Source organism: Tachyglossus aculeatus, chromosome 3 (genome assembly GCF_015852505.1).
Source record: "Tachyglossus aculeatus isolate mTacAcu1 chromosome 3, mTacAcu1.pri, whole genome shotgun sequence".
Taxonomy (NCBI): domain Eukaryota; kingdom Metazoa; phylum Chordata; class Mammalia; order Monotremata; family Tachyglossidae; genus Tachyglossus; species Tachyglossus aculeatus.
In genome coordinates this window covers 20,398,349-20,421,733 of record NC_052068.1, presented here as the reverse complement: position 1 = coordinate 20,421,733, position 23,385 = coordinate 20,398,349, and the positions used below count along the sequence as shown (strand labels likewise).

The 23,385-nt window shown below is 50.2% G+C and overlaps 1 protein-coding gene across 1 annotated transcript in view; it reads left to right on the top strand.

Moving 5' to 3' along the window:
• The window catches only part of SLIT1 (slit guidance ligand 1), a 320,078-nt gene extending 304,401 nt beyond the window's left edge, over positions 1–15,677 (top strand). Inside the window, exons 32-37 of the mRNA XM_038744026.1 lie at positions 2,344–2,581; positions 2,880–3,010; positions 5,788–5,942; positions 8,582–8,870; positions 13,506–13,744; positions 15,391–15,677. Coding sequence (XP_038599954.1) covers positions 2,344–2,581; positions 2,880–3,010; positions 5,788–5,942; positions 8,582–8,870; positions 13,506–13,744; positions 15,391–15,632 — 1,294 coding nt within the window. The 3' untranslated portion in view covers positions 15,633–15,677. The remainder of the gene's footprint in view (positions 1–2,343; positions 2,582–2,879; positions 3,011–5,787; positions 5,943–8,581; positions 8,871–13,505; positions 13,745–15,390) is intronic.
• Positions 15,678–23,385: the final 7,708 nt, after the last annotated feature.

Here is a 23,385-nt window from a genome sequence, read left to right as displayed (position 1 = left end):
ATGTTTGGTTTTGTTCTCTGTCTCCCCCTTTTAGACTGTGAGCCCACTGTTGGGTAGGGACTGTCTCTATATGTTGCCAACTTGTACTTCCCAAGCGCTTAGTACAGTGCTCTGCACATAGTAAGAGCTCAATAAATACGATTGATGATGATGATGATGATGATGATGATGTTTTGGACATGTTAAGTGTGAGGTGTCGGTGGGTCATCCAAGTAGAGATGTCCTGAAGTCTTGTAGGGGTGCTTAACAAGTACCACAAGAAATCCTCCAATTTATATCATTTTTTGATTTATCTTAATAATAATAATTATTGTTATTATTATTATTATGGTAGATGTTAAGAGGTGTTGGTGGGACATCCAAGTAGAGATGTCCTGAAGTCTTGTAGGAAGACTTCTAGACTGTGAGCCCACTGTTGGGTAGGGACCGTCTCTATATGGTGCCAACTTGTACTTCCCAAGCACTTAGTACAGTGCTCTGCACACAGTAAGTGCTCAATAAATATGATTGATTGATTGATTGATTGATTGTAGGGGTGCTTAACAAGTACCACAAGTATTATTACTCCTCCAATTTCTATCACTTTTTGATTATCTTAATAATAATTATTATTATTATTATTATGGTAGATGTTAAGAGGTGTTGGTGGGACATCCAAGTAGAGATGTCCTGAAGTCTTGTAGGGGTGCTTAACAAGTACCACAAGTATTATTACTCCTCCAATTTCTATCATTTTTTGATTATGTAATAATAATTATTATTATGGTAGATGTTGAGGTGTCGGTGGGACATCCAAGTAGAAGCAGCGTGGCTCAGTGGAAAGAGCATGGGCTTTGGAGTCAGAGGTCGTGGGTTCAAATCCCGGCTCCGCCACTTGTCAGCTGTGTGACTTTGGGCAAGTCACTTCACTTCTCTGGGCCTCAGTTCCCTCATCTGTAAAATGGGAATGAAGACTGTGAGCCCCTCGTGGGACAACCTGATTATCTTGTATCTACCCCAGTGCTTAGAACAGTGCTTTGCACATAGTAAGCGCTTAACAAATACCAACATTATTATGTCCTGAAGTCTTGTAGGGGTGCTTAACAAGTACCACACGTATTATTACTCCTCCAATTTCTATCATTTTTTGATTATCTTAATAATAATAATAATAATAATTATTATTATTATTATTATTATGGTAGATGTTAAGTGCTTAAATATGTTATGGTAGTTGTTAAGTGCTTAACTATGTACCAGGCACTGTACTAAACCCTGGGGTGGATGCAAGCAAATTGGGTTGGGCACAGTCCCCGTCCCGAGTCCCATGTGGGGTTCACAGTCTCAATCCCCGTTTTACAGATGAGGTAAATGATGCACAGAGAAGTGAAGTGACTTGCGCAAAGTCACCCAGCAGACAAGTGGAAGGGTTGGAAGTAGAACCCATGACCTTCTGGCTTCCAGGCCAGTGCTCTATCCACTATTCATTCATTCAATCATATTTATTGAGCGCTTACGGTGTGCAGAGCACTGTACTAAGCGCTTGGAAAGTACAATTCGGCAACAGATAGAGACAATCCCTACCCAACAATGGGCTCACAGTCTAGAAGAGGGAGACAGACAGCAAAACAAGTAGACAGGCGTCACTAACATCAAAATGGTCAGAGATGGGAAGTTCGTCCTCTACTTTGGATTCTTCAAACACAAAGGACCAGTGCAAACACCAACTCCGGCTCCTTTCCTTGACGGCCTTCTCAAGTGGTATGCCCAGTGAGTTTCCAATTAGTTTCCAGTCATCATCATCATCATCATCAATCGTATTTATTGAGCGCTTACTATGTGCAGAGCACTGTACTAGGCGCTTGGGAAGTACAAATTGGCAACATATAGAGACAGTCCCTACCCAACAGTGGGCTCACAGTCTAAAAGGGGGAGACAGAGAACAAAACCAAACATGCTAACAAAATAAAATAAATAGATATGTACAAGTACAATAAATAAATAAATATTCAAAACGTCTTCAACTTTTGAAATAAACCGTTCCTACTTGGAGGCGGTGGTGAAGTCCAACACCTCGGACTCGGGCTCAGTCGGCTGCCATGTGGGTGAATGAAACCCCAGAGCTGAAAACTGATGTCATGCTGCTTCTCTCTGTCCTTGTTTCTCCCCCAGTGCTTAGTACAGTGGTTTGGCACGTCGTAAGCACTTTTGTCTGCCGTTAGTTCCTCTCTCTCTCCCTAAACCTGGCAGAGAGGGCTGGAGAGGCCTCTGCTTCCCGCCAATCCGGTCCTGGCTCCGTCCCTCCCGCCTGTCACCCTCCTTTGGTCCCTCTGACGCCCCCGTGAACCACCCTGTTCTCCACAGCGGGCAGCTGTGCGAGATGCCTCCCCGGGCCGGGGCCCCCGGGAGCCCCTGCGAGCGGGCCGACTGCCGGAACGGGGCCGACTGCGCCATGCTGGGGAGCCGGCCGGTGTGCCGGTGCCGGCCCGGCTTCGGCGGCCCTGAGTGCGAGAAGCTGCTGAGTGTCAACTTCGTGGACCGGGACACCTACCTTCAGTTCACAGACCTGCAGAACTGGCCGCGGGCTAACATCACACTGCAGGTACTGGACGGGGAGGGACGGCGTGTCCAGGGGGCAACTCCTGAGCCGGGGTGGAGATGGCAGGCGGAGGGAGAATCGGGCCCTCGAAGCGCTCCGATCCGCCTGGTCCCATGCTGGCCCTGTGCTGGACCCCTCCCCTCCCCAGTCCCCCGCCAGTCCCCCGCCAGCCCTTGGTCCGATCCCGTGCCAACCTCCCACTATCCCCTGGCTATTTCTCACCCGCTTCTGTGCCGGTCCGCATCCAGCCCCGTGCCGCTTAGTGTGTTTCCCATCCTCTCTGTCACCTCCCGCGGCCCAGGTGTCCACGGCGGAAGACAACGGGATCCTGCTGTACAATGGCGACAACGACCACATCGCAGTGGAGTTGTACCAGGGCCACGTGCGGGTCAGCTACGATCCTGGCAGCTACCCCAGCTCTGCCATCTACAGGTGCCTCCCTCCTCCTCCTCTTCCTCCTCCTTCTCCTCTTCCATTCATTCAGTCGTATTGATTGATTCCCAAGCGCTTAGTACAGTGCCCTGCACACAGTAAGCGCTCAATAAATACGATTGATGATGATGATGATGATTGAGCGCTTACTGTGTGTGGAGCACTGTACTAGAGAAGCAGCGGGGCTCGGTGGAAAGAGCCCGGGCTTTGGGGTCGGAGTCCGTGGGTTCAAATCCCTGCTCCGCCGCTTGTCAGCTGTGTGACTTTGGGCAAGTCACTTCACTTCTCTGGGCCTCAGTGGCCACATCTGTAAAATGGGGATGAAGAATGTGAGCCCCCCGTGGGACAACCTGATCACCTTGTAACCTCCCCAGCGCTTAGAACAGTGCTTTGCACATTATAAGTGCTTAAGAAATGCCATCATTATTATTATTATTTACTAAGCACTTGTGCTCTTCCTCCTCTTCCTCTTCCTCCTCCTCCTTTTCATCCTCCTCCTCCTCTTTCATTCATTCAATCATATTTATTGAGGGCTTACTGTGTGTGGAGGACTGTAATAAGCACTTGCGCTCTTCTTCCTCTTTCTCCTCCTCCTTCCCCTCCACCTCCTCCTCCTCCCCCACTTTCCCCCTCCTGTCGCACCCTGACCCCGGAGGGCACCCATGGAGGGGGCTCCCCAGCTTAGTGATCACTAGTGGTCTCCGTTCAGGCACCTCACCTTATAAGAAGCAGTGTGGCTCGGTGGAAAAGAGCCCAGGCTTTGGAGTCAGAGGTCATGGGTTCAAATCCCGGCTCGGCCAATTGTCAGCTGTGTGACTCTGGGCAAGTCACTTCACTTCTCTGGGCCTCGGTTACCTCATCTGTAAAATGGGAATTAAGACTGTGAGCCCCCCGTGGGACAACCTGATTACCTTGTAACCTCCCCAGTGCTTAGAACAGTGCTTTGCACATAGTAAGTGCTTAATAAATGCCATCATCATTATTATTATCACGGGCCTGGGATTTAGAAGGACCTGGGTTCTAATCGAGGCTCTGCCACTTGTCTGCTGTGGGACCTTGGGCGAATCACTTCACTTCGTACGGTGCTTGACACACAGTAATGCTTAACAAATACCCCCCTTATTATTAGTATCTAATCCTAATCCTCAGCACTTTTGTACATATGCTTGTCCATTTGTTTTGATTATTCTGGTTGTAAATGTTATGTCTGTCTTTTCCTGGGCAGGGAATATGTCACTTGGGCAAATATAATAATAATAATAATGGCATTTTATTAAGCGCTTACTATGTGCAAAGCACTGTTCTAAGCGCTGGGGAGGTTACAAGGTGATCAGGTTGTCCCACAGGGGACTCACAGTCTTAATCCCCATTTTACAGATGAGGTAACTGAGGCCCAGAGAAGTGGAGTGACTTGCCCAAAGTCACACAGCTGACAATTGGCCGAGCTGGGATTTGAACCCATGACCTCTGACTCCAAAGCCCGGGCTCTTTCCACTGAGCCATGCTGCTTCTCATAAGCAGAATATGTGGTCGAATGAATCACTTCACTTCTCAGTTACCTCATCTGGAAAATCGGGATTAAAACTGTGAACTCCAGGCATGGACTGTGTCCATCCTGATTAGCCTGTATCTACCCCGTTGAGTAAAACAGTGTCTAGCACATAGTAAGCTCTCAACAAATACCATAAAAAACAAGGAGGAGGAAGAGGAGTAACGGTCTTCTTGGAGCACCACTGGGAAAATACAAACACAAAGGAGTGACATATTCCCTGCCCAGGAAAAGATAGACATAACATTTACAACCAGAATAATCAAAACAAATGAACAAGCAGATGTACAAAAGTGCTGAGGATTAGGATTAGATACTAATAATAAGAGTGGTATTTGCTCAACATTACTGTGTGTCAAGCACTGTACTAAGCGTTGGGGTCGGTACCCCGCATTCAGATAAGACCCTGAGTCTGCGCCACGTGGAGCTCCCAGTTAAGGATTGGTGTAAAGTAAATCTTCCGCTGACTCCCAAATGGGGCAGGGGGAACATCAGGAGCATACAGAGGGGAGGGACCCTTGCCATTTGAAGCAGCGTGGCTTGGTGGGAAAAGCCTGGGCTTTGGAGTCAGAGGTCATGGGTTCAAATCCCAGCTCCGCCAATTGTCAGCTGTGTGACTTTGGGCAAGTCACTTAATAATAGTAATAATAATGATGGCATTTGTTAAGCGCTTACTATGTGCAAAGCACCGTTCTAAGCACTGGGGAGGATACAAGGTGATTAAGTTGTCCCACGTGGGGCTCACGGTCTTCATCCCCATTTTACAGATGAGGGAACTGAGGCACAGAGAAGTGACTTGCCCAAAGTCACACAGCTGGCAGTTGGTCATCTGTAAAATGGGGATTAAGACTGTGAGCCCCCTGTGGGGCAACCTGATCACCTTTGTTACCTCCCCAGCGCTTAGAACGGTGTTTTGCACATAGGAAGCGCTTACTAAATGCCATCATTATTATCTCCCATGCCCCCGCCTTCCCGGAGAATGCATCAGCATCCCGGAGGGAAGGGAGGCGAGGTGGGGATCTGCTTGGGAAGCCGGGACTCCGGCCCGTCTTTGTGCCTCAGTGTCCCCCTCGTCTGTGGCTGTTTGGAGACTGTGCTGTCCGCTCCCGCCCAGTGTCTCGGGGCCGCATCGGGGCAAGGCCGCTAACTTGGCCCACGTCAGGGCCGATGGATAAAACTGCTGACCCCTCCCCGGCTGGGCGTTTGGGGGTACCCTTTTCCTTTCCAGTGCCGAGACCATCAACGATGGACAGTTCCACACGGTGGAACTGGTCACCTTTGACCAGATGGTGAATCTTTCCATCGACGGCGGCAGCCCCATGACCATGGACAACTTTGGCAAGCACTACACCCTCAACAGCGAGGCCCCGCTCTACGTTGGGGGTGAGACCCTGGGGAGACAGGAGGGGAAGGGATGCTACTTTCTTTAGCCAATTCACACCGGGACCCCTGTCCCCCTCCCCATCCCCCCCCGCCTTACCTCCTTCCCCTCCCCACAGCACCTGTATATATATATATATATATATATATATATATTTATGTAGAGAAGCTTTTAGAGAAGCAACGTGGCTCAGTGGAAAGAGCCCGGGCTTTGGAGTCAGAGGTCATGGATTCAAATCCCGGCTCCGCCAATTATCAGCTGTGTGACTTTGGGCAAGTCACTTAACTTCTCTATGCCTCAGTTACCTCACCTGTAAAATGGGGATTAAGTCTGTGAGCCCCCCCCATGGGACAACCTGATCGCTTTGTAACTTCCCCAGTGCTTAGAACAGTGCTTTGCACATAGTAAGCGCTTAATAAATGCCATCATTATTATATATATATATATTTTTATATATATTTATATATATATTTATATATATGTTTGTATGTATTTATTACTCTATTTTACTTGTACATATTTATTCTATTTATTTTATTTTGTTAATATGTTTTATTTTGTTGTCCGTCTCCCCCTTCTAGACTGTGAGCCCGTTGTTGGGTAGGGACTGTCTCTCTATGTTGCCAACTTGGACTTCCCAAGCGCTTAGTACAGTGCTCAGCACCCGGTAAGCGCTCAATAAATACGATTGAATGAATAAATGAACGACCCAGGGGCAGAATGACCTCTTAATAACAATTAGAAGAAACAGCGTGGCCTAGTGGATAGAGCCCGGGCTTGGGAGTCAGAAGGACCTGGGTTCTAATTCCAGCTCCTCCACTTGTCTGCCGTGTGACCTTGGGCAAGTCACTTCACTTCTCTGGGCCTCAGTTCATCTGTAAAATGGGAATTAATAATAATAATAATAATGTTATTTATTAAGTGCTTACTATGTGCCAAGCACTGTATTAAACTCTGGGAATAGATACAAGGTAATCAGGCTGTTCCACATGGGGCTCACAGTCTTAATCCCCATTTTTAGGTGAGGTAACTGAGGCACAGAGAAATGAAGTGACTTGCCCAAAGTCACAGAGCTGGCAAGTGGTGGAGCTGGGATTAGAACCCACAACCTCTGACTCCCAAGCCTGTGTTTTTTCCACTAAGCAATGCCGTGAGCCCCATGGGGGACAGGGACCGTATCCAACCTAATTAACTCGTATCGACCCCAGAGCTTAGAATAGTGCTTGCCACATAGTAAGCACTTAACAAGTACCATTATTATTATTACTGTTATTATTATTCTCTGTGCTTCAGTTTCCTCATCTATAAAATGGGGATGAAGATTGCAAGTCCTATGTGGGACAGGGACCGTGTCCAACCCGATTAACTTGTCTCTCCCCCAGCGCTTAGTGGAGTGCCTGGCACATAGTAAGCATGGCAAGTCACTTAATCAATCAATCAATCGTATTTATTGAGTGCTTACTGTGTGCAGAGCACTGTACTAAGTGCTTGGGAAGTACAAGTTGGCAACATATAGAGACGGTCCCTACCCAACAGTGGGCTCACAGTCTAAAAGGGGGAGACAGAGAACAAAACCAAAACATACTAATAAAATAAAATAAATAGAATAGATATGTACAAGTAAAATAAATAAATAAATAGAGTAATAAATATGTACAAACATATATACATATATACAGGTGCTGTGGGGAAGGGAAGGAGGTAAGATTGGGGGGATGGAGAGAGGGACGAGGGGGAGAGGAAGGAAGGGGAGGAGGAGAGGAAGGAACTTAACTTCTCCGTGCCTCCGTGACCTTATCTGTAAAATGGGGATTAAGACTGCGAGCCCCCCGTGGGACAACCTGATCACCTTGTAACCTCCCCAGCGCTTAGAACAGTGCTTTGCACATAGTGAGTGTTTAATAAATGCCATCATTATTATGATGATGATTATTAATACCCTAAAAAACTACTAATTGCTACTTGCTTACCATGTGCCCATCATTATTATGATTATTAATACCATAAAAGACTACTAATTGCCACTTGCTTACCATGTGCCCAGGTCTGTGCTGATCGCTGGGGTAGACAGAAGTTACCGGGTCCGACACAGTGCCTGTCCCGCGTGGGGCTCGCAGTTCAGGGGCAATCAATCAATCAATCGATCGTATTTATTGAGTGCTTACTGTGTGCAGAGCACTGGACTAAGCGCTTGGGAAGTACAAGTTGGCCACATATATAGACAGTCCCTACCCAACAGCGGGCTCACAGTCTAAAAGGGGGAGACAGAGAACAAAACCAAACATACTAACAAAATAAAATAAATAGAATAGATATGTACAAGTAAAATAAATAAATAAACAGAGTAATAAATCTGTACAAACATATATACAGATATACAGGTGCTGTGGGGAAGGGAAGGAGCTAAGGCGAGGGGGAGGAGGGGGAGAGGAAGGAAGGGGCTCAGTGTGGGAAGGCCTCCTGGAGGAGGTGAGCTCTCAGTAGGGCCTTGAAGGGAGGAAGAGAGCTAGTTTGGCGGATGGGCAGAGGGAGGGCATTCCAGGCACAGCGGATGCTGTCCGAAGCAGGCGGTCCTCGACCCTGGCCGAGGGCGGGAGTTGGGGTGCGGCCCCGACTCACCCCCGGCCCGCCCGTCCTCCAGGGATGCCCGTGGACGTGACCTCGGCGGCCTTCCGCCTGTGGCAGATCCTGAACGGCTCCAGCTTCCACGGCTGCATTCGGAACCTGTACATCAACAACGAGCTGCAGGACTTCACCAAGACGCAGATGAAGCCGGGCGTGGTGCCGGGCTGCGAGCCCTGTCGGAAGCTCTACTGTCTCCACGGCATCTGCCAGCCCAACGCCGCCCCCGGGCCCGTGTGCCACTGCCAGCCGGGCTGGGGGGGCCCTCACTGCGACCAGCCCACCGGAGACCCCTGCCAAGGGCACAAGTGAGTCATGGCCCATCTCCAGAGACTCCCACTTGGGCCTCTTAATCAACCAGTCATTCATTCAACCGTATTTATTGAGCGCTTACTGTGTGCAGAGCACTGGACTAAGTGCTTAGGAAGTAATTAATTCATTCATATTTATTGAGCACTTACTGTGTGCAGAGTACTGGACTAAGCGCTTGGGAAGTACAAGTCGGGAACAGGTAGAGACGGTCCCTACTTGGGCCTCTTAGTCAACCAATCATTCATTCATTCATTCAATCGTATTTATTGAGCGCTTACTGTATGCAGAGCACTGGACTGAGCGCTTGGGAAGTACAAGTTGGCAACAGATAGAGACGGTCCCTACTTGGGCCTCTTAATCAACCAATCGTTCACTCATTCATTCAATCGTATTTATTGAGCGCTTACTGCATGCAGAGCACTGGACTAAGTGCTTGGGAAGTAATTCATTCATATTTATTGAGCGCTTACTGTGTGCAGAGCACTGGACTAAGCACTTGGGAAGTACAATTCGGGAACAGATAGAGACGGTCCCTACTTGGGCCTCTTAATCAACCAATCGTTCACTCATTCATCCAATCGTATTTATTGAGCGCTTACTGTGTGCAGAGCACTGGACTAAGTGCTTGGGAAGTAATTAATTCATTAGTATTTATTGAGCGCTTACTGTGTGCAGAGCACTGGACTGAGCGCTTGGGAAGTACAAGTCGGGAACAGGTAGAGACGGTCCCTACTTGGGCCTCTTAACCAATCATTCACTCATTCATTCAATCGTATTTATTGAGCGCTTACTGTGTGCAGAGCACTGGACTAAGTGCTTGGGAAGTAATTAATTCATTCATATTTATTGAGAGCCTACTGTGTGCAGAGCACTGGACTAAGCACTTGGGAAGTACAAGTCAGGAACAGATAGAGACGGTCCCTACTTGGGCCTCTTAATCAACATACTGCGTGCAGAGTATTGGACTAAGTGCTTGGGAAGTAATTAATTCATTCGTATTTATTGAGCGCTTACTGTGTGCAGAGCACTGGACTAAGCGCTTGGGAAGTACAAGTCGGGAACAGGTAGAGAAGGTCCCTACTTGGGCCTCTTAATCAACCAATCATTCACTCATTCATCCAATCGTATTTATTGAGCACTTACTGTGTGCAGAGCACTGGACTGAGTGCTTGGGAAGTAATTAATTAACTCGTATTTATTGAGCGCTAACTGTGTGCAGAGCACTGGACTAAGCGCTTGGGAAGTACAAGTCGGGAACAGATAGAGACGGTCCCTACTTGGGCCTCTTAATCAACGAATCATTCACTCATTCATTCAATCGTATTTATTGAGCGCTTACTGTGTGCAGAGCACTGGACTAAGTGCTTGGGAAGTAATTCATTTGTATTTATTGAGCGCTTACTGCGTGTAGAGCACTGGACTAAGCGCTTGGGAAGTACAAGTCGGGAACAGGTAGAGACGGTCCCTACTTGTGCCTCTTAATCAACCAGTCATTCACTCATTCATTCAGTCGTATTTATTGAGCGCTTACTGTGTGCAGAGCACTGGACTAAGTGCTTGGGAAGTAATTAATTCATTCGTATTTATTGAGTGCTTACTGTGTGCAGAGCACTGGACTAAGCGCTTGGGAAGTACAAGTCCGGAACAGGTAGAGACGGTCCCTACTTGGGCCTCTTAATCAACCAATCATTCACTCATTCATTCAGTCGTATTTATTGAGCGCTTACTGTGTGCAGAGCACTGGACTAAGTGCTTGGGAAGTAATTCATTCGTATTTATTGAGCGCTTACTGTGTGCAGAGCACTGGACTAAGCGCTTGGGAAGTACAAGTTGGGAACAGGTAGAGACGGTCCCTACTTGGGCCTCTTAATCAACCATCATCATCATCATCAATCGTTTTTATTGAGCACTTACTATGTGCAGAGCACTGTACTAAGCGCTTGGGAAGTACAAATTGGCAACATATAGAGACAGTCCCTACCCAACAGTGGGCTCACAGTCTAAAAGTACAAGTCGGGAACAGGTAGAGATGGTCCCTACTTGGGCCTCTTAATCAACCAATCGTTCATTCGTTCATTCAGTCGTATTTATTGAGCGCTTACTGCGTGCAGAGCACTGGACTAAACGCTTGGGAAGTACAAGTTGGCAACATATAGAGACGGTCCCTACCCAACAACGGGTTCAGTACTGAAGCAGCGTGACTCAGTGGAAAAGAGCCCGGGCTTTGGAGTAAGAGGTCATGGGTTCAAATCTCGGCTCCGCCAATTGTCAGCTGTGTGACTTTGGGCAAGTCACTTAACTTCTCTGGGCCTCAGTTCCCTCATCCATAAAATGGGGATGAAGACTGTGAGCCCCACGTGGGACAACCTGATCACCTTGTAACCTCCCCAGCGCTTAGAACAGTGCTTTGCACATAGCACTTAGTAAATGCCATTATTATTATTATTACTGACTGTTCATTCAGTCGTATTTATTGAGCGCTTACTGTGTGCAGAGCACTGTACTAATTGCTTAGGCAGTACAAGTCGGCAACATACAGAGATGATCCCTACCCAACAACGGGCTCACAGTCTCCATCAGTCGGATTCATTGAGCACTTACTACACGCAGGGCACTGTACTAAGCGCTTGGGAGAGTATAGCATAACAGAGTTGGTAGACACGTTCCCTGCCCACAGTGAGCTGACAGTCTAGAGGGGAGATGGATGTTGATATCAATGAATAAATTACCGATAGGTGCAGAAGTGCTGTGGGGCTGAGGGAGGGGTCAGTAAAGGGTGTGAAGCCCAAGTTCAAGGGCAACAGAAGGGAATGGGAGCCCACTGTTGGGTAGGGACTGTCTCTATATGTTGCCAACTTGTACTTCCCAAGTGCTTAGTACAGTGCTCTGCACACAGTAAGCGCTCAATAAATACGATTGATGATGATGATGATGATGATGAATGGGAGTCTCTTAGATCCAGGGCCAGCTGGGGGTCTGGGGGTGGGACAAATCTGGGCCAGGGGAGTAGGAGGAGGCTTAAGCACCCTACCTTCCCCTCTCCTTTCCTCCCTCCCTCCCTCCCCTTCTCCTTTCCTCCCTCACTCCACCCTTCTAGACTGTGAGCCCACTGTCGGGTAGGGACCGTCTCTATATGTTGCCAACTTGCACTTCCCAAGCGCTTAGTACAGTGCTCTGCACACAGTAAGCGCTCAATAAATATGATTGAATGAATGAACCCTCCCATCCTCCCTACTCAGTACGTCTGGCCCAGGTTTGTAGGGAAACGGCTGCTGAACTCAATCATATTTGTTGAGCGCTTACTGTGTGCAGAGCACTGTACTAAGCGCTTGGGAGAGAACAGTATAACAGGTAAATTCCCTGGCTACAATGAGCTTACGGCCTAGAGGAATTCCTTTCCCCATCTCACATGATAAATAATAATTGCGGTATCTAAGGGCGTTCTATGTGCCAAGCACTTCTAAGCACTGGGGTAGATACAAGGTAATTGGGTTGGATACGGCTCCTGTCATTCATTCATTCAGTTGTATTTATCGAGCGCTTACTGTGTGCAGAGCACTGTACTAAGCGCTTGGGAAGTACAAGCTGGTAACATATAGAGACGGTTCCCACCCAACAATGGGCTCACAGTCTAGAAGCCCCTCATGGGGCTCAGAGACTCCTCCTGTCAGCAGTGCAACCTTGAGCAAGTCATTGTAATAATAATAATGGAATTTATTAAGTGCTTACTATGTGCAAAGCACTGTTCTATACACTGGGGAGGATACAAGTTGATCAGGTTGTCCCATGAGGGGCTCACAGTTTTAATCCCCATTTTACAGATGAGGGAACTCTGGCACAGAGAAGTGAAGTGACTTGCTCAGAGTCACACAACTGATAAGCGGCGGAGCAGGGATTTGAACCCATGACCTCTGACTCCGAACCCGTGCTCTTTCCACTGAGCCGCGCTGCTTCTCTGGGCCTCAGTTCCCTCATCTGTAAAATGGGGATTGACACCGGGAGCCCTATCTGGGACAGGGATGGCGTCCAACCCCATCAGCTTGTATCTGGGATGGTCAAGAGGGCTTCCCAGACTGAGCCCCCTTTTTCCTCTCCTCCTCCCCATCCCCCAGCCCTCCCTCTTTCCCCCTCCACTGCACCTGTATATATACGTTTGTACAGATTTATTACTCTATTTATTTTGCTTGTACATATTTACTAGTTAATGATGTGCATTTTGCTTTAATTCTTTTTGGTCCGACGACTTGACACCTGTCCACATGTTCTGGTTTGTTGTCTGTCTCCCCCTTCTAGACTGTGAGCCCGTTGCTGGGCAGGGACCGTCTCTATATGTTTCCGACTTGTACTTCCCAAGCGCTTAGTCCAGTGCTCCGCACACAGTAAGCGCTCCATAAATACACTTGAATGAATGAATGAATGAATCCACCCCAGTGTTTAGTACAGTGCCTGCCACGTAGTAAGCGCTTAACAAATACCACGATTATTATCATTATTGTTTTTACTGCACCGCAGCTCCTTAGGGTCCTCCAGCTCTCTGATCGATCCCTCCCCACTCCGGGGGGCCGCCGCGGGTGTCGGCAACCGGCCGGGCCCCTTGGGCCCACACTGTGCCTTACGTTCTTACCCTGTAGGTGCGTCCACGGGACCTGCACGGCCCTCGACTCGCTGTCCTACAGCTGCCGGTGCCAGGACGGCTACCAGGGGACACTGTGCAACCAGCCAGGGATGCCGCAGCAGGGGACGCAGCAGGGGACGCCCTCCGAGCCCTGCGCGGCCTTGCGGTGCCTGCATGGGCGCTGCCAGGTCTCCGCCGATGGGGCCGTGCGCTGCGCGTGCGACAGTGGCTTTACCGGGGACCAGTGTGAGCAAGGTCGGGGACCCCCCTCCTAGCCAGCCCTCAGCCAACCTCAGTCCCCTACACACACACACACATGCGTATGCACAGACACCCCAGGGCCCCATCCCACACCCCACTCTGGGGGGAGCATCGCCCCTCTCCCCTCCCTCCTTACCCTCCATCCTCCTCTTCTCTTCTCCCTCCTCTCTTCTCCCTCTTCCTTCATCTCTTCTCTTCTCCATCCTGCCTCTTCTTTTCTTCCTCTTCTTGTCTCCCTCCTCCCTCTTCCCTTCTCCCTCCTCCCTCTTCTCCCTCCTCTTTTCTCCTTCTTCCTTCTTCTCTTCTCCCTCTTCACATCTCATTCATTCTTTCATTCAATCGTATTCATTGAGCGCTTACTCTGTGAAGAGCACTATACTAAGCACTTAGCACTGTTCTCCCTCTTCTCTCTTCTCTTCTACTTCTTCCCTCTTCTCCCTCTTCCCTCCTTCCTCTTTTCTTCCTCTTCTCATCTCCCTCTTCTCATCTCCCTCCTCTTTTCTCCTTCTTCCTTCTTCTCTTCTCCCTCTTCACTTCTCATTCATTTATTCATTCAATCGTATTCATTGAGCGCTTACTCTGTGCAGAACACTATACTAAGCACTTAGCACTGTTCTCCCTCTTCCCTCTTCTCTTCTACCTTTTCCCTCTTCTCCCTCTTCCCTCTTTTCTTCCTCTTCTCGTTTCCCTCTTCCCTATTCACTTCTCCATCCTCTCTTCTCCTTCTTCCTTCTTCTCTTCTCCCCTTCACTTCTCATTCATTCATTCATTCAATCGTATTTATTGAGCGCTTACTGTGTGCAGAGCCCAGTACTAAGCGCTTAGCACTCTTCTCCCTCTTCCCTCTTCTCTTCTACCTCTTCCCTCTTCTCTCTCTTCCCTCCTCCCTCTTCTCTCTCCTCCTTCTCTTCTCTCTCCTCCTTCTTCCCTCTTCTCTTCTTTCTTCTCCCTCCTCCCTCTTCTCTCTTCTCTTCTCTTCTCTTCTCTTGTCTTCTCTTCTCTTCTCTTCTCTTCTCTTCTCTTCTCTTCTCTTCTCTTCTCTTCTCTTCTCTTCTCTTCTCTTCTCTTCTCTCTCTTCTCTTCTCTCTTCTCCCTGCTCTCCAGTATCTTCTCCTGCCTCACCCTGGCCGCTCTTGTCCAGCCACCCTGTCTCTGGCCCCGAGTTGGGAGTTGGGCTTCTCATCCTTGGCATGCTTGGCCCCAAGGGGCATCTGCTGCATCACCTCCCCCCACCCAAACAAAGATCCTCCAGGAAGGGGGCTCCACTCCCCTGGCTTTTTCCCTTCCTCTCGCCCTCATATACAGGCCTGGGGCTGCCCCGCTCGATCTTCTCTCCTCCGGGGAAAGCTCCAGGCCTCGAGCTCCTGTGGGAGCCTGCCCCATCTCCTCCCCGATGCCGTGGAGCTGCAGCCAGGGGCCCCCTGACTCTGCTGGGCTGGCAGTGTGGAGGGGAGACCCATTGGCGAGGGGGGCCACGTGCGGGAAGGGATGCGGGCAGGTGCCGGACCCTTGTGCAGAGGGTCTTGTGCAGAGCCCAGCTCGAGGCCTCTTTCTGACACCATCCCCTGTTGCCGGAGGACTGGGGGACGGGGGCTGAGGGGAGAGGTGACCCCGTGGCTTTGTCTTGGTGTCTCATCCAGAGTCCGAGTGCCGGGGGGACCCCGTCCGAGACTATCACCAGGTCCAGAGGGGCTATGCCATCTGCCAGAGCAGCCGCCCGCTGTCGTGGGTGGAGTGTCGGGGCCCTTGCGCGGGCCGGGGCTGCCGCTGCTCGGGCCTGCGGCCGAAGCGGAGGAAGGTAACGTTCCAGTGCAGCGACGGCTCCTCCTTCGTGGACCAGGTGGAGAAGCCCACCGAGTGCGGCTGCGCTCACTGCATGTAGCCCCCCGGACCAGCCCGGACGGGGCCGAATGGACCGGACCGGGGCGGGGAGGGACGGGGTACGGGGTCACCGGGGGCAAAGGGGGTACGGGGACAGGGCAGCCACCGCGGCGAATGCCAGGGGCCATGCGGAAGCCCGGGGGAGGGTGGGCCCGGCTGGAGAGGTCGAGGGGTGCGTCCCGGTGGGGGGAGGCCTTATCTGGCAAAGGAATGCCAGGCCAGGGGCTTGGCGGCAGGGCAAGACCTCTTTGCCCAGAGAGCTGCCCTGTGCTATTGGGACCCCCATCGGAGGTGGTTCCCAGCATCAAGCCTCATGTTGAGGTCGTCCGGCTGGGGGATCTGGGGAGGAGTCAAAGCCAACCCTCCCTGTGACATTCTTCTGAGCTTCGAAGCCAGGACGGCCTCCCAGCGGGTGGACGGACCCAGCGGCCGACACCTCTGAGGCACAGGCTGCAGGAGGCAGGGAGATGTGCCCAAGCCAGAGCAGAACCCCCGGGCCACCAGTGCTCCCTCCTCATCCAGAATGGCAAGCTACCCTGGGGCAGGGGCCAGGGCCCTCCCAGCCAGTCCCTCTTCCCACATATCTGTCTGCCCTGGCCAGAGGCCCTCGGGGTTCACCGATGTAAAGGGCAGAATTGTTCCATAGACACTCCCCTCGCCCTCCTGGTCCTCTTCCTTCTCTCCTCCATCCTGCTCCCTTGGGATAGATGTGGTTGGGCGCGTACATCCAGCCGCCTTAAGTGCTTTCTAATGGGCCCCCTCCCCCCCACTGTGGTTGCTTCCCCCCTTCCTTTCCTCTCCCCGACCCTGTGTGGTGGCACAGTGTTCTAGCCGGCCCAGATGGTGCTGGTGGGAAACCATGGTGGAGCCTCTCAGGCCCGGAGCCCCTCAGCCCCGCAAGCCACCCCAGAGCCGGCCAAAGCCTACTCGAGGGCCGTTTGGTGTCACCTCAGGGTGGGAGGGAGGAGGGGAAGGCGGACGGCTCCATCCATCTGTGTTTTGGGTTGCTTTTTTTCCTCCATCCCATGCTACGTGTACAGCTGCACCAGGCCAAGGGAGGGTGTTCACGGAGGGCTTGGCCGCCGCTCAGAGGGTGAGGAGCAGCTGCTGGGCTGTCCCTCAGAGCCTCTCTGACAAGGAAGTGGCTTTGTGACTCTGGAGCTCACCCGGCTTTTCCTGATGCTAGGGCCCCCGTGCCCCCCGCCCCGGTCCCCCCACCGACCTCCTCGCCAGCTGCTTCCTTCCTAACCCTCAGTCCCCAGTGGGGCAGAGGATTGGGGCAGGCAGAGCCTGCAGCCGTGGGGAAGGCCCCCGGGCTGGGGAGGCTGGAGCAAAGACCCAACTCCCCTCCTGTCCTAGGCCTGGCTAGGCTGGGGCCAATTGTCTGTCAGGGAGAGGTGCCAGGGAGGGAGAAGGAAGGATTGGGAGGCTCCAGGGAAGGGCCAGGAGCCCACCTCCTTCTTTGTGGACAGTCTCCGGGCTGGGCCCTGCCCCTGACCTCAGCCTGACTGACGCTGGCCTCCTCCCTCCCACCTCTGGTGACAGGGAAGCGGGGCTGGCTGAACTGGGGGTGGGCTCGGCCGGGCGGGCCGCAGGCTGGAGGCAACTGGAAGTTTGGAGGACGGGGCTCTGAGAAAATTAAGGAATTCTCTCTTAAGGAGACAGAAAGGAGGCAGTTCCTGGCCGTGTCTCTGGCGAGCAGCCCCGAGCTCGAGGAGGGATGTTCTCTCCCGCCCCGGCCCCAGAAAGCTCCTGGGGGGGGTGACCTGCTCAGAGGCTGAAAGACACTGTCCCTGGTCTCAACCCTACTGAAGTATTAGGTCTGAGGCCCCCCGGGCCCGATGGCAGAGGATCCACCCCCCAGATGACCAGGGGCTCCCGAGAGCGAGCCTTGACTACTGCCCGCCCAGTGAGGACTGTTCCAGGAGAGCAGTTCCGGGGCGCTGGCCACCACCATGGCTCGCAAACGGTTCGGTTAAGGGCCTGAAGACATGCAATCGACTGTACTTCCCCTCAGGCCCCAACACCCCCTCTTGCCCAAACTGCCCCAGGCCACCCCAGGGGAGAGCGAGGAAGCGAGTCCTCCAACAACCATGATCCACGGCAGGCTTCCTCGGGTGGGCGGCGGGGCTTCAACATCCCAGCGGGGCACTGAGTGCGCTTCCCGGGCAGATTCACCTATTAAAGGAAAAGTGGTAGAAAATGGAAAAGGCTGGACTTTCTGTTTTCTTTTGCCTGTTGTAGCCTAACTTTGAAAGTATCTCTTTATACAGAATACTTACAGATTCTAATATATATTTGTATTTCCTTTTGTTATAGTATTTTTATATGTTAAGGGCAAGCCAACAGTGTTCTGTTTTGTTTTTGTCTTCAGCTGCTAAGCAGCGGCGGCAGCATTGAAAAGTGGATTCGTTTGGGGGGCTTTCTTTGGTCTGTGTTCCGACTTTTAAAGAAACTGGTTTGTGGCAGGCCAGTGAGGGAGCCAATGATTGTCCTTTACATAGAAGAGGCAGTATTGTTTTAGAAGATGTTTGATATTGTCTATGTTGTCTTCCATGTGAACATGACATTTATTCATTCAGAGACTCGACGTTGGTTGTGTCATTTTCTCAGCGACTGTGGGGACAGCACACCCCTCCTGCGTTAGTCCTCGCCAGAGGAGTCCCTGGCTCGGAGATTAATCAATCTATCCATGGCATTTATTCAGCACTTACTGTGTGCAGAGCACTGTACTCAGCACAGGGTTGAGTACAACGTGGTAGAGTTGGTAGCTGTGATCCCGGCCCACAAGTTTATAGTCTACAGGAGGAGAAGGCATTAAAATAAATCACAGATAGGTGAAATAATGGAGTGTAAGGATATTGACACACGGGCCACGGGGCTGGGGTGAATATCAAAAATGATTAAGGCCCACAGAGTCAATCCAGTCGACAGTAACGGGATGGAGGAGTCAGGGAAGGCCTCTTGGAGGAGGTGTGATTTTAGGTGGGTTTAGAGGTGGAGAAATAATAATTGTGGTATTCGTTAAGTGCTTACTATATTTATTTATTTATTTTACTTGTACATATCTATTCTATTTATTTTATTTTGTTAGTATGTTTGGTTTTGTCTCCCCCTTTTAGACTGTGAGCCCACTGTTAAGCGCTTAGTACAGTGCTCTGCACATAGTAAGCGCTCAATAAATACGATTGATGATGATGTTGGGTAGGGACTGTCTCTATATGTTGCCAATTTGTACTTCCCAAGCGCTTAGTCCAGTGCTCTGCACACAGTAAGCGCTCAATAAATACGATTGATGATGATGATGATGATACTATGTGCCAGGCACCATACTGAGCCCTGGGATCGATAGAAGATGATGGGGTTGGACATAGTCCCTGTCCCACGTGGGGCTCACAGTCCCCGTTTTGCCGCTGAGGTAACTGAGGCACAGAGAAGTGACTTGCCCAAGGTCACCCAGCTGACAAGTGGCAGAGGTGGGATTAGAACCCAGGTCCTTCTGACTCCCAGGGCCTTGCTCTACCCACTAGGCCTCACAGCTGTCTAGTAGGAAGGGGGAAAGAGTTCCAGGCCCGAGGAAGGATATGGGCAAGGAGTTTGCGGTGGGAAAGATTAGAGGAAGGGACAGAGAGTAGGTTGACGGAAGAGGAGCAAAGTGGGCAGGCCGGTTCGCAGTCGGAGGTCGGCGAGGTGAGGTAAGAAGGGGCACAGCCGATTGAGGGCTTTAAAGCTGACGATAAGGCGATTCTGTTTGATGCGGATGTGGATGGGCAACCACATCTGTTCTTGAGGAGTGGGGAGATATGGACTGACTGGTTTAAGATCCAACATGACTCAATCCATCATTTATTGAGCGCTTGCTGTGTGCAGAGCACTGTACTAAGCACTTGAGAGTTTTCTTATCGACATTTAGCATCCTATTTATTTTGTTAATGATGTGCATCTAGCTTTATTTCTATTTATTGTGATGACCTGACACCTGTCCACATGTTTTGTTTGGTTGTCTGTCTCCCCCTTCTAGACTGGGAACCCGTTGTCGGGTAGGGACCGTCTCTATATGTTGCCGACTTGTACTTCCCAAGTGCTCAGGACAGTGCTCTGCACACAGTAAGCGCTCAATAAATACGATTGAGTGAATGAATGCAATAATAATAAAATAATGATGGCATTTATTACGCACTTACTATGTGCATAGCTCTGTTCTAAGCGCAGGGGAGGTTAGAAGGTGATCAGGTTGTCCCACGGGGGGCTCACAGTTTTAATCCCCATTTTACTGATGAGGTAACTGAGGCACAGAGAAGTTGTCAGCTGTGTGACTCAGCTGTGTGACTCAGTTGTCACACAGCTGACAAGCAGCGGAGCTGGGATTTGAACCCCTGACCTCTGACTCCAAAGCCCGTGCTCTTTCCACTGAGCCACGCTGACACATTCTCTGCCCATAATGAGCTTACAGTATAGAGAAGGAGACAGACAATACAAATAAATTACCGATATGTACATAACTGCTGCGGGGCTGGGGGTGTGGAGGCGGATGAATAAAAGGAGCAAGTCAGGGTGATGCAGAGGGAATGAAAGGAAAAGAGGGCTTAGTCACGGAAGACCTCTTGGAGGACAATTGCTTTCAGTTTAAAGGAGGGGAGAGTCACTGAGTGTCGGATATGAATCAATCAATCGTATTTATGTGATGCCAATTTGTACTTCCCAAGCGCTTAGTACAGTGCTCTGCACATAGTAAGCGCTCAATAAATACGATTGATTGATTGATTTATTGAGCGCTTACTGTGTGCAGAGCACTGTACTAAGCGCTTGGGAAGTACAGGTTGGTAACATATAGAGACAGTCCCTACCCAGCAGTGGGCTCACAGTCTAAAAGAAGACTATATATGAAGACTGTATACCCTCTATATGAAGAGGGTAAGCATTCCAGACCAGAGGCAGGATCATCGTCATCAATCGTATTTATTGAGCGCTTACTGTGTGCAGAGCACTGTACTAAGCGCTTGGGAAGTACAGGTTGGTAACATATAGAGACAGTCCCTACCCAGCAGTGGGCTCACAGTCTAAAAGAAGACTATATATGAAAACTGTATACCCTCTATATGAAGAGGGTAAGCATTCCAGACCAGAGGCAGGATGTGGGCGAGAGGTCAGTGGCGAGATGGATGAGCTCGAGGAGCAGTGAGTAGGTTGGTGTTAGAGGAGCAAAGTGTGTGGGGTTGGTTGTATCAGAAGCAGCGAAGCAGCGTGGCTCAGTGGAAAGAGCCCGGGCTTTGGAGTCAGAAGTCATGGGTTCAAATCCCGGCTCTGCCACTTATCAGCTGTGTGACTTTAGGCAAGGCACTCAACTTCTCTGTGCCTCAGTTACCTCATCTGCAAAATGGGGAGTAAGACTGTGAGCCCCACGTGGGACAACCTGATGACCTTGTAACCTCCCCAGCGCTTAAAACAGTGCTTTGCACATAGTAAGCGCTTAATAAATGTCATTATTATTATTATTATCCCGGCTCCACCGCTTGTCAGCTGTGTGACTTTGGGCAAGTCACTTCACTTCTCTGGGCCTCATCTGTAAAATGGGGATCAAGATTGTGCGCCCTCACACGGGACAACCTGATCACCTTGTACCCTCCCCAGCGCTTAGAACAGTGCTTTGCACATAGTAAGCGCTTAACAAATACCAAAATTATTATCATTTAGAAGAGTAGTGAGGTGAGGTAGGAGGGAGCAAGGTGACTGAGGGCTTTAAAAGCTCAGACTCAGAGAGGCAGCTAAGATTTGGATGGCAGATGCCCGGGGTGGGATTGTCTTCTTGAGTGTTTCTTGCCTCGCGTCCCTTTTACCCATTTAACGTTCAGCATCCCGCCTGAGGTGTGGGAAGGATGGAGATGGGGGCGGTCGCCCAGTCCCTTTGAGCATTTAAACGTTTATGACTTTCACGGTCCAAGCCGGTGTCTGTGTGTACACGGTTGCTCATCGGCTCTCGGAGGCCACCCTCGTAAACGTGATTGATTCCAGGCACCTTATTTCCTACCTATCAGCATTGTAGAGAAAATGAAAGTACGGGAAGAGCACGGGCCTGGAAATTAGAGGCTCTGCGTTCTTATCCGGACTCTGCCACTTGCCAGCTGTGGGACCATTAGTAATAATAATAATAATTGGTATTTGTTAAGCGCTTACCATGTGCAAAGCACTGTTCTAAGTGCTGGGGAGGATACGGGGTAATCAGGTTGTCCCACGTGGGGCTCCCAGTCTTAATCCCCATTTTACAGATGAGGTAACTAAGGCCCAGAGAAGTGAAGTGACTTGCCCAAGATCACACAGCAGACATGTGGCGGAGTTGGGATTCCCATGACCTCTGACTCCAAAACCCGTGCTCTTTTCACTGAGCCACGCTGCTTCCCTTTTAGACTGTGAGCCCACTGTTGGGTAGGGGAAGCAGCATGGCTCAGTGGAAAGAGCCCGGGCTTTGGAGTCAGAGGTCATGGGTTCAAATCCCGGCTCCGCCAATTGTCAGCTGTGTGACTTTGGGCAAGTCACTTAACTTCTCTGGGCCTCAGTTACCTCATCTGTAAAATGGGGATTAAAACTGTAAGTCCCCCGTGGGACAACCTGATCACCTTGTAACCTCTCCAGCACTTAGAACAGTGCTGTGCACATAGCAAGCGCTTAACAAATATCATTATTATTATTATTATTAGGGACTGTCTCTATATGTTGCCAACTTGTACTTCCCAAGCGCTTAGTACAGTGCTCTGCACACAGTAAGCGCTCAATACATACGATTGATTGATTGATTGATAAGGCCCAACTTTTCTAGGCCTCAGTGTCCTCATAAGTAAAATCTGGCTGGATTCAATACCTGCTCTCCCTCCCCCTTACACTGTGTGCTCCATGTGGGACAGGAACTGTACCCAACCTGATAATCTTCCATCTATCCCAATGACTCAGTCGGTAAAACATATTTAGTGAGTGATTACCGTGTGCAGAGCACAGTATTACGCACTTGGGAGAGTACAATATAATGATAAACGGACACATTCCCTGCCCACAAACGAGCTTTGTCCAGAGGAAGTTTTTGAGTCCTTATTAATAATAATAATGGTATTTGTTAAGCACTTACTATGTGCAAAGCACTGTTCTAAGCACTGGGGAGGTTACAAGGTGATCAGGTTGTCTCATGGAGGGGGCTCACAGTCTTAATCCCCATTTTACAGATGAGAGAACTGAGGCACAGAGAAGTTAAGTGGCTTGCCCAAAGTCACACAGCTGACAATTGGCAGAGCCGGGATTTGAACCCCTGACCTCTGACTCCAAAGCCCGGGCTCTTTCCACTGAGCCACGCTGCTTTCCCATGGCATGTAGCGCTTATCAAATACCCCAATAATAATAATAATTATTATTCTCAAGAACAATACTGGGACAGCCTGTCTACATGTTTGATTTTGTTGTCTGCCTCCTCCTTCTAGACTGTGGGCCCGTTGTTGGGTAGGGACCATCTCTATATGTTGCCGACTTCCCAAGCGCTTAGTACAGTGCTCCGCACACGGTGAGTGCTCAATAAATATGATTGAATGAGTGAATATTAGCTTGGCTCCCTCCTCTGGCAAAGCCTTTTGCAACATAGTGGCTAAGGGAGAAAAAATTGAGTCACTGTGCTCCTTTTCAGAGCGTCCTCTCCATTTTCCAGAAAGGACAGAGCGTGCCATTGTTACCGCTGGAGTGCCAAAGCTCATCTTGGATTGAAGTTCATCTGGGAA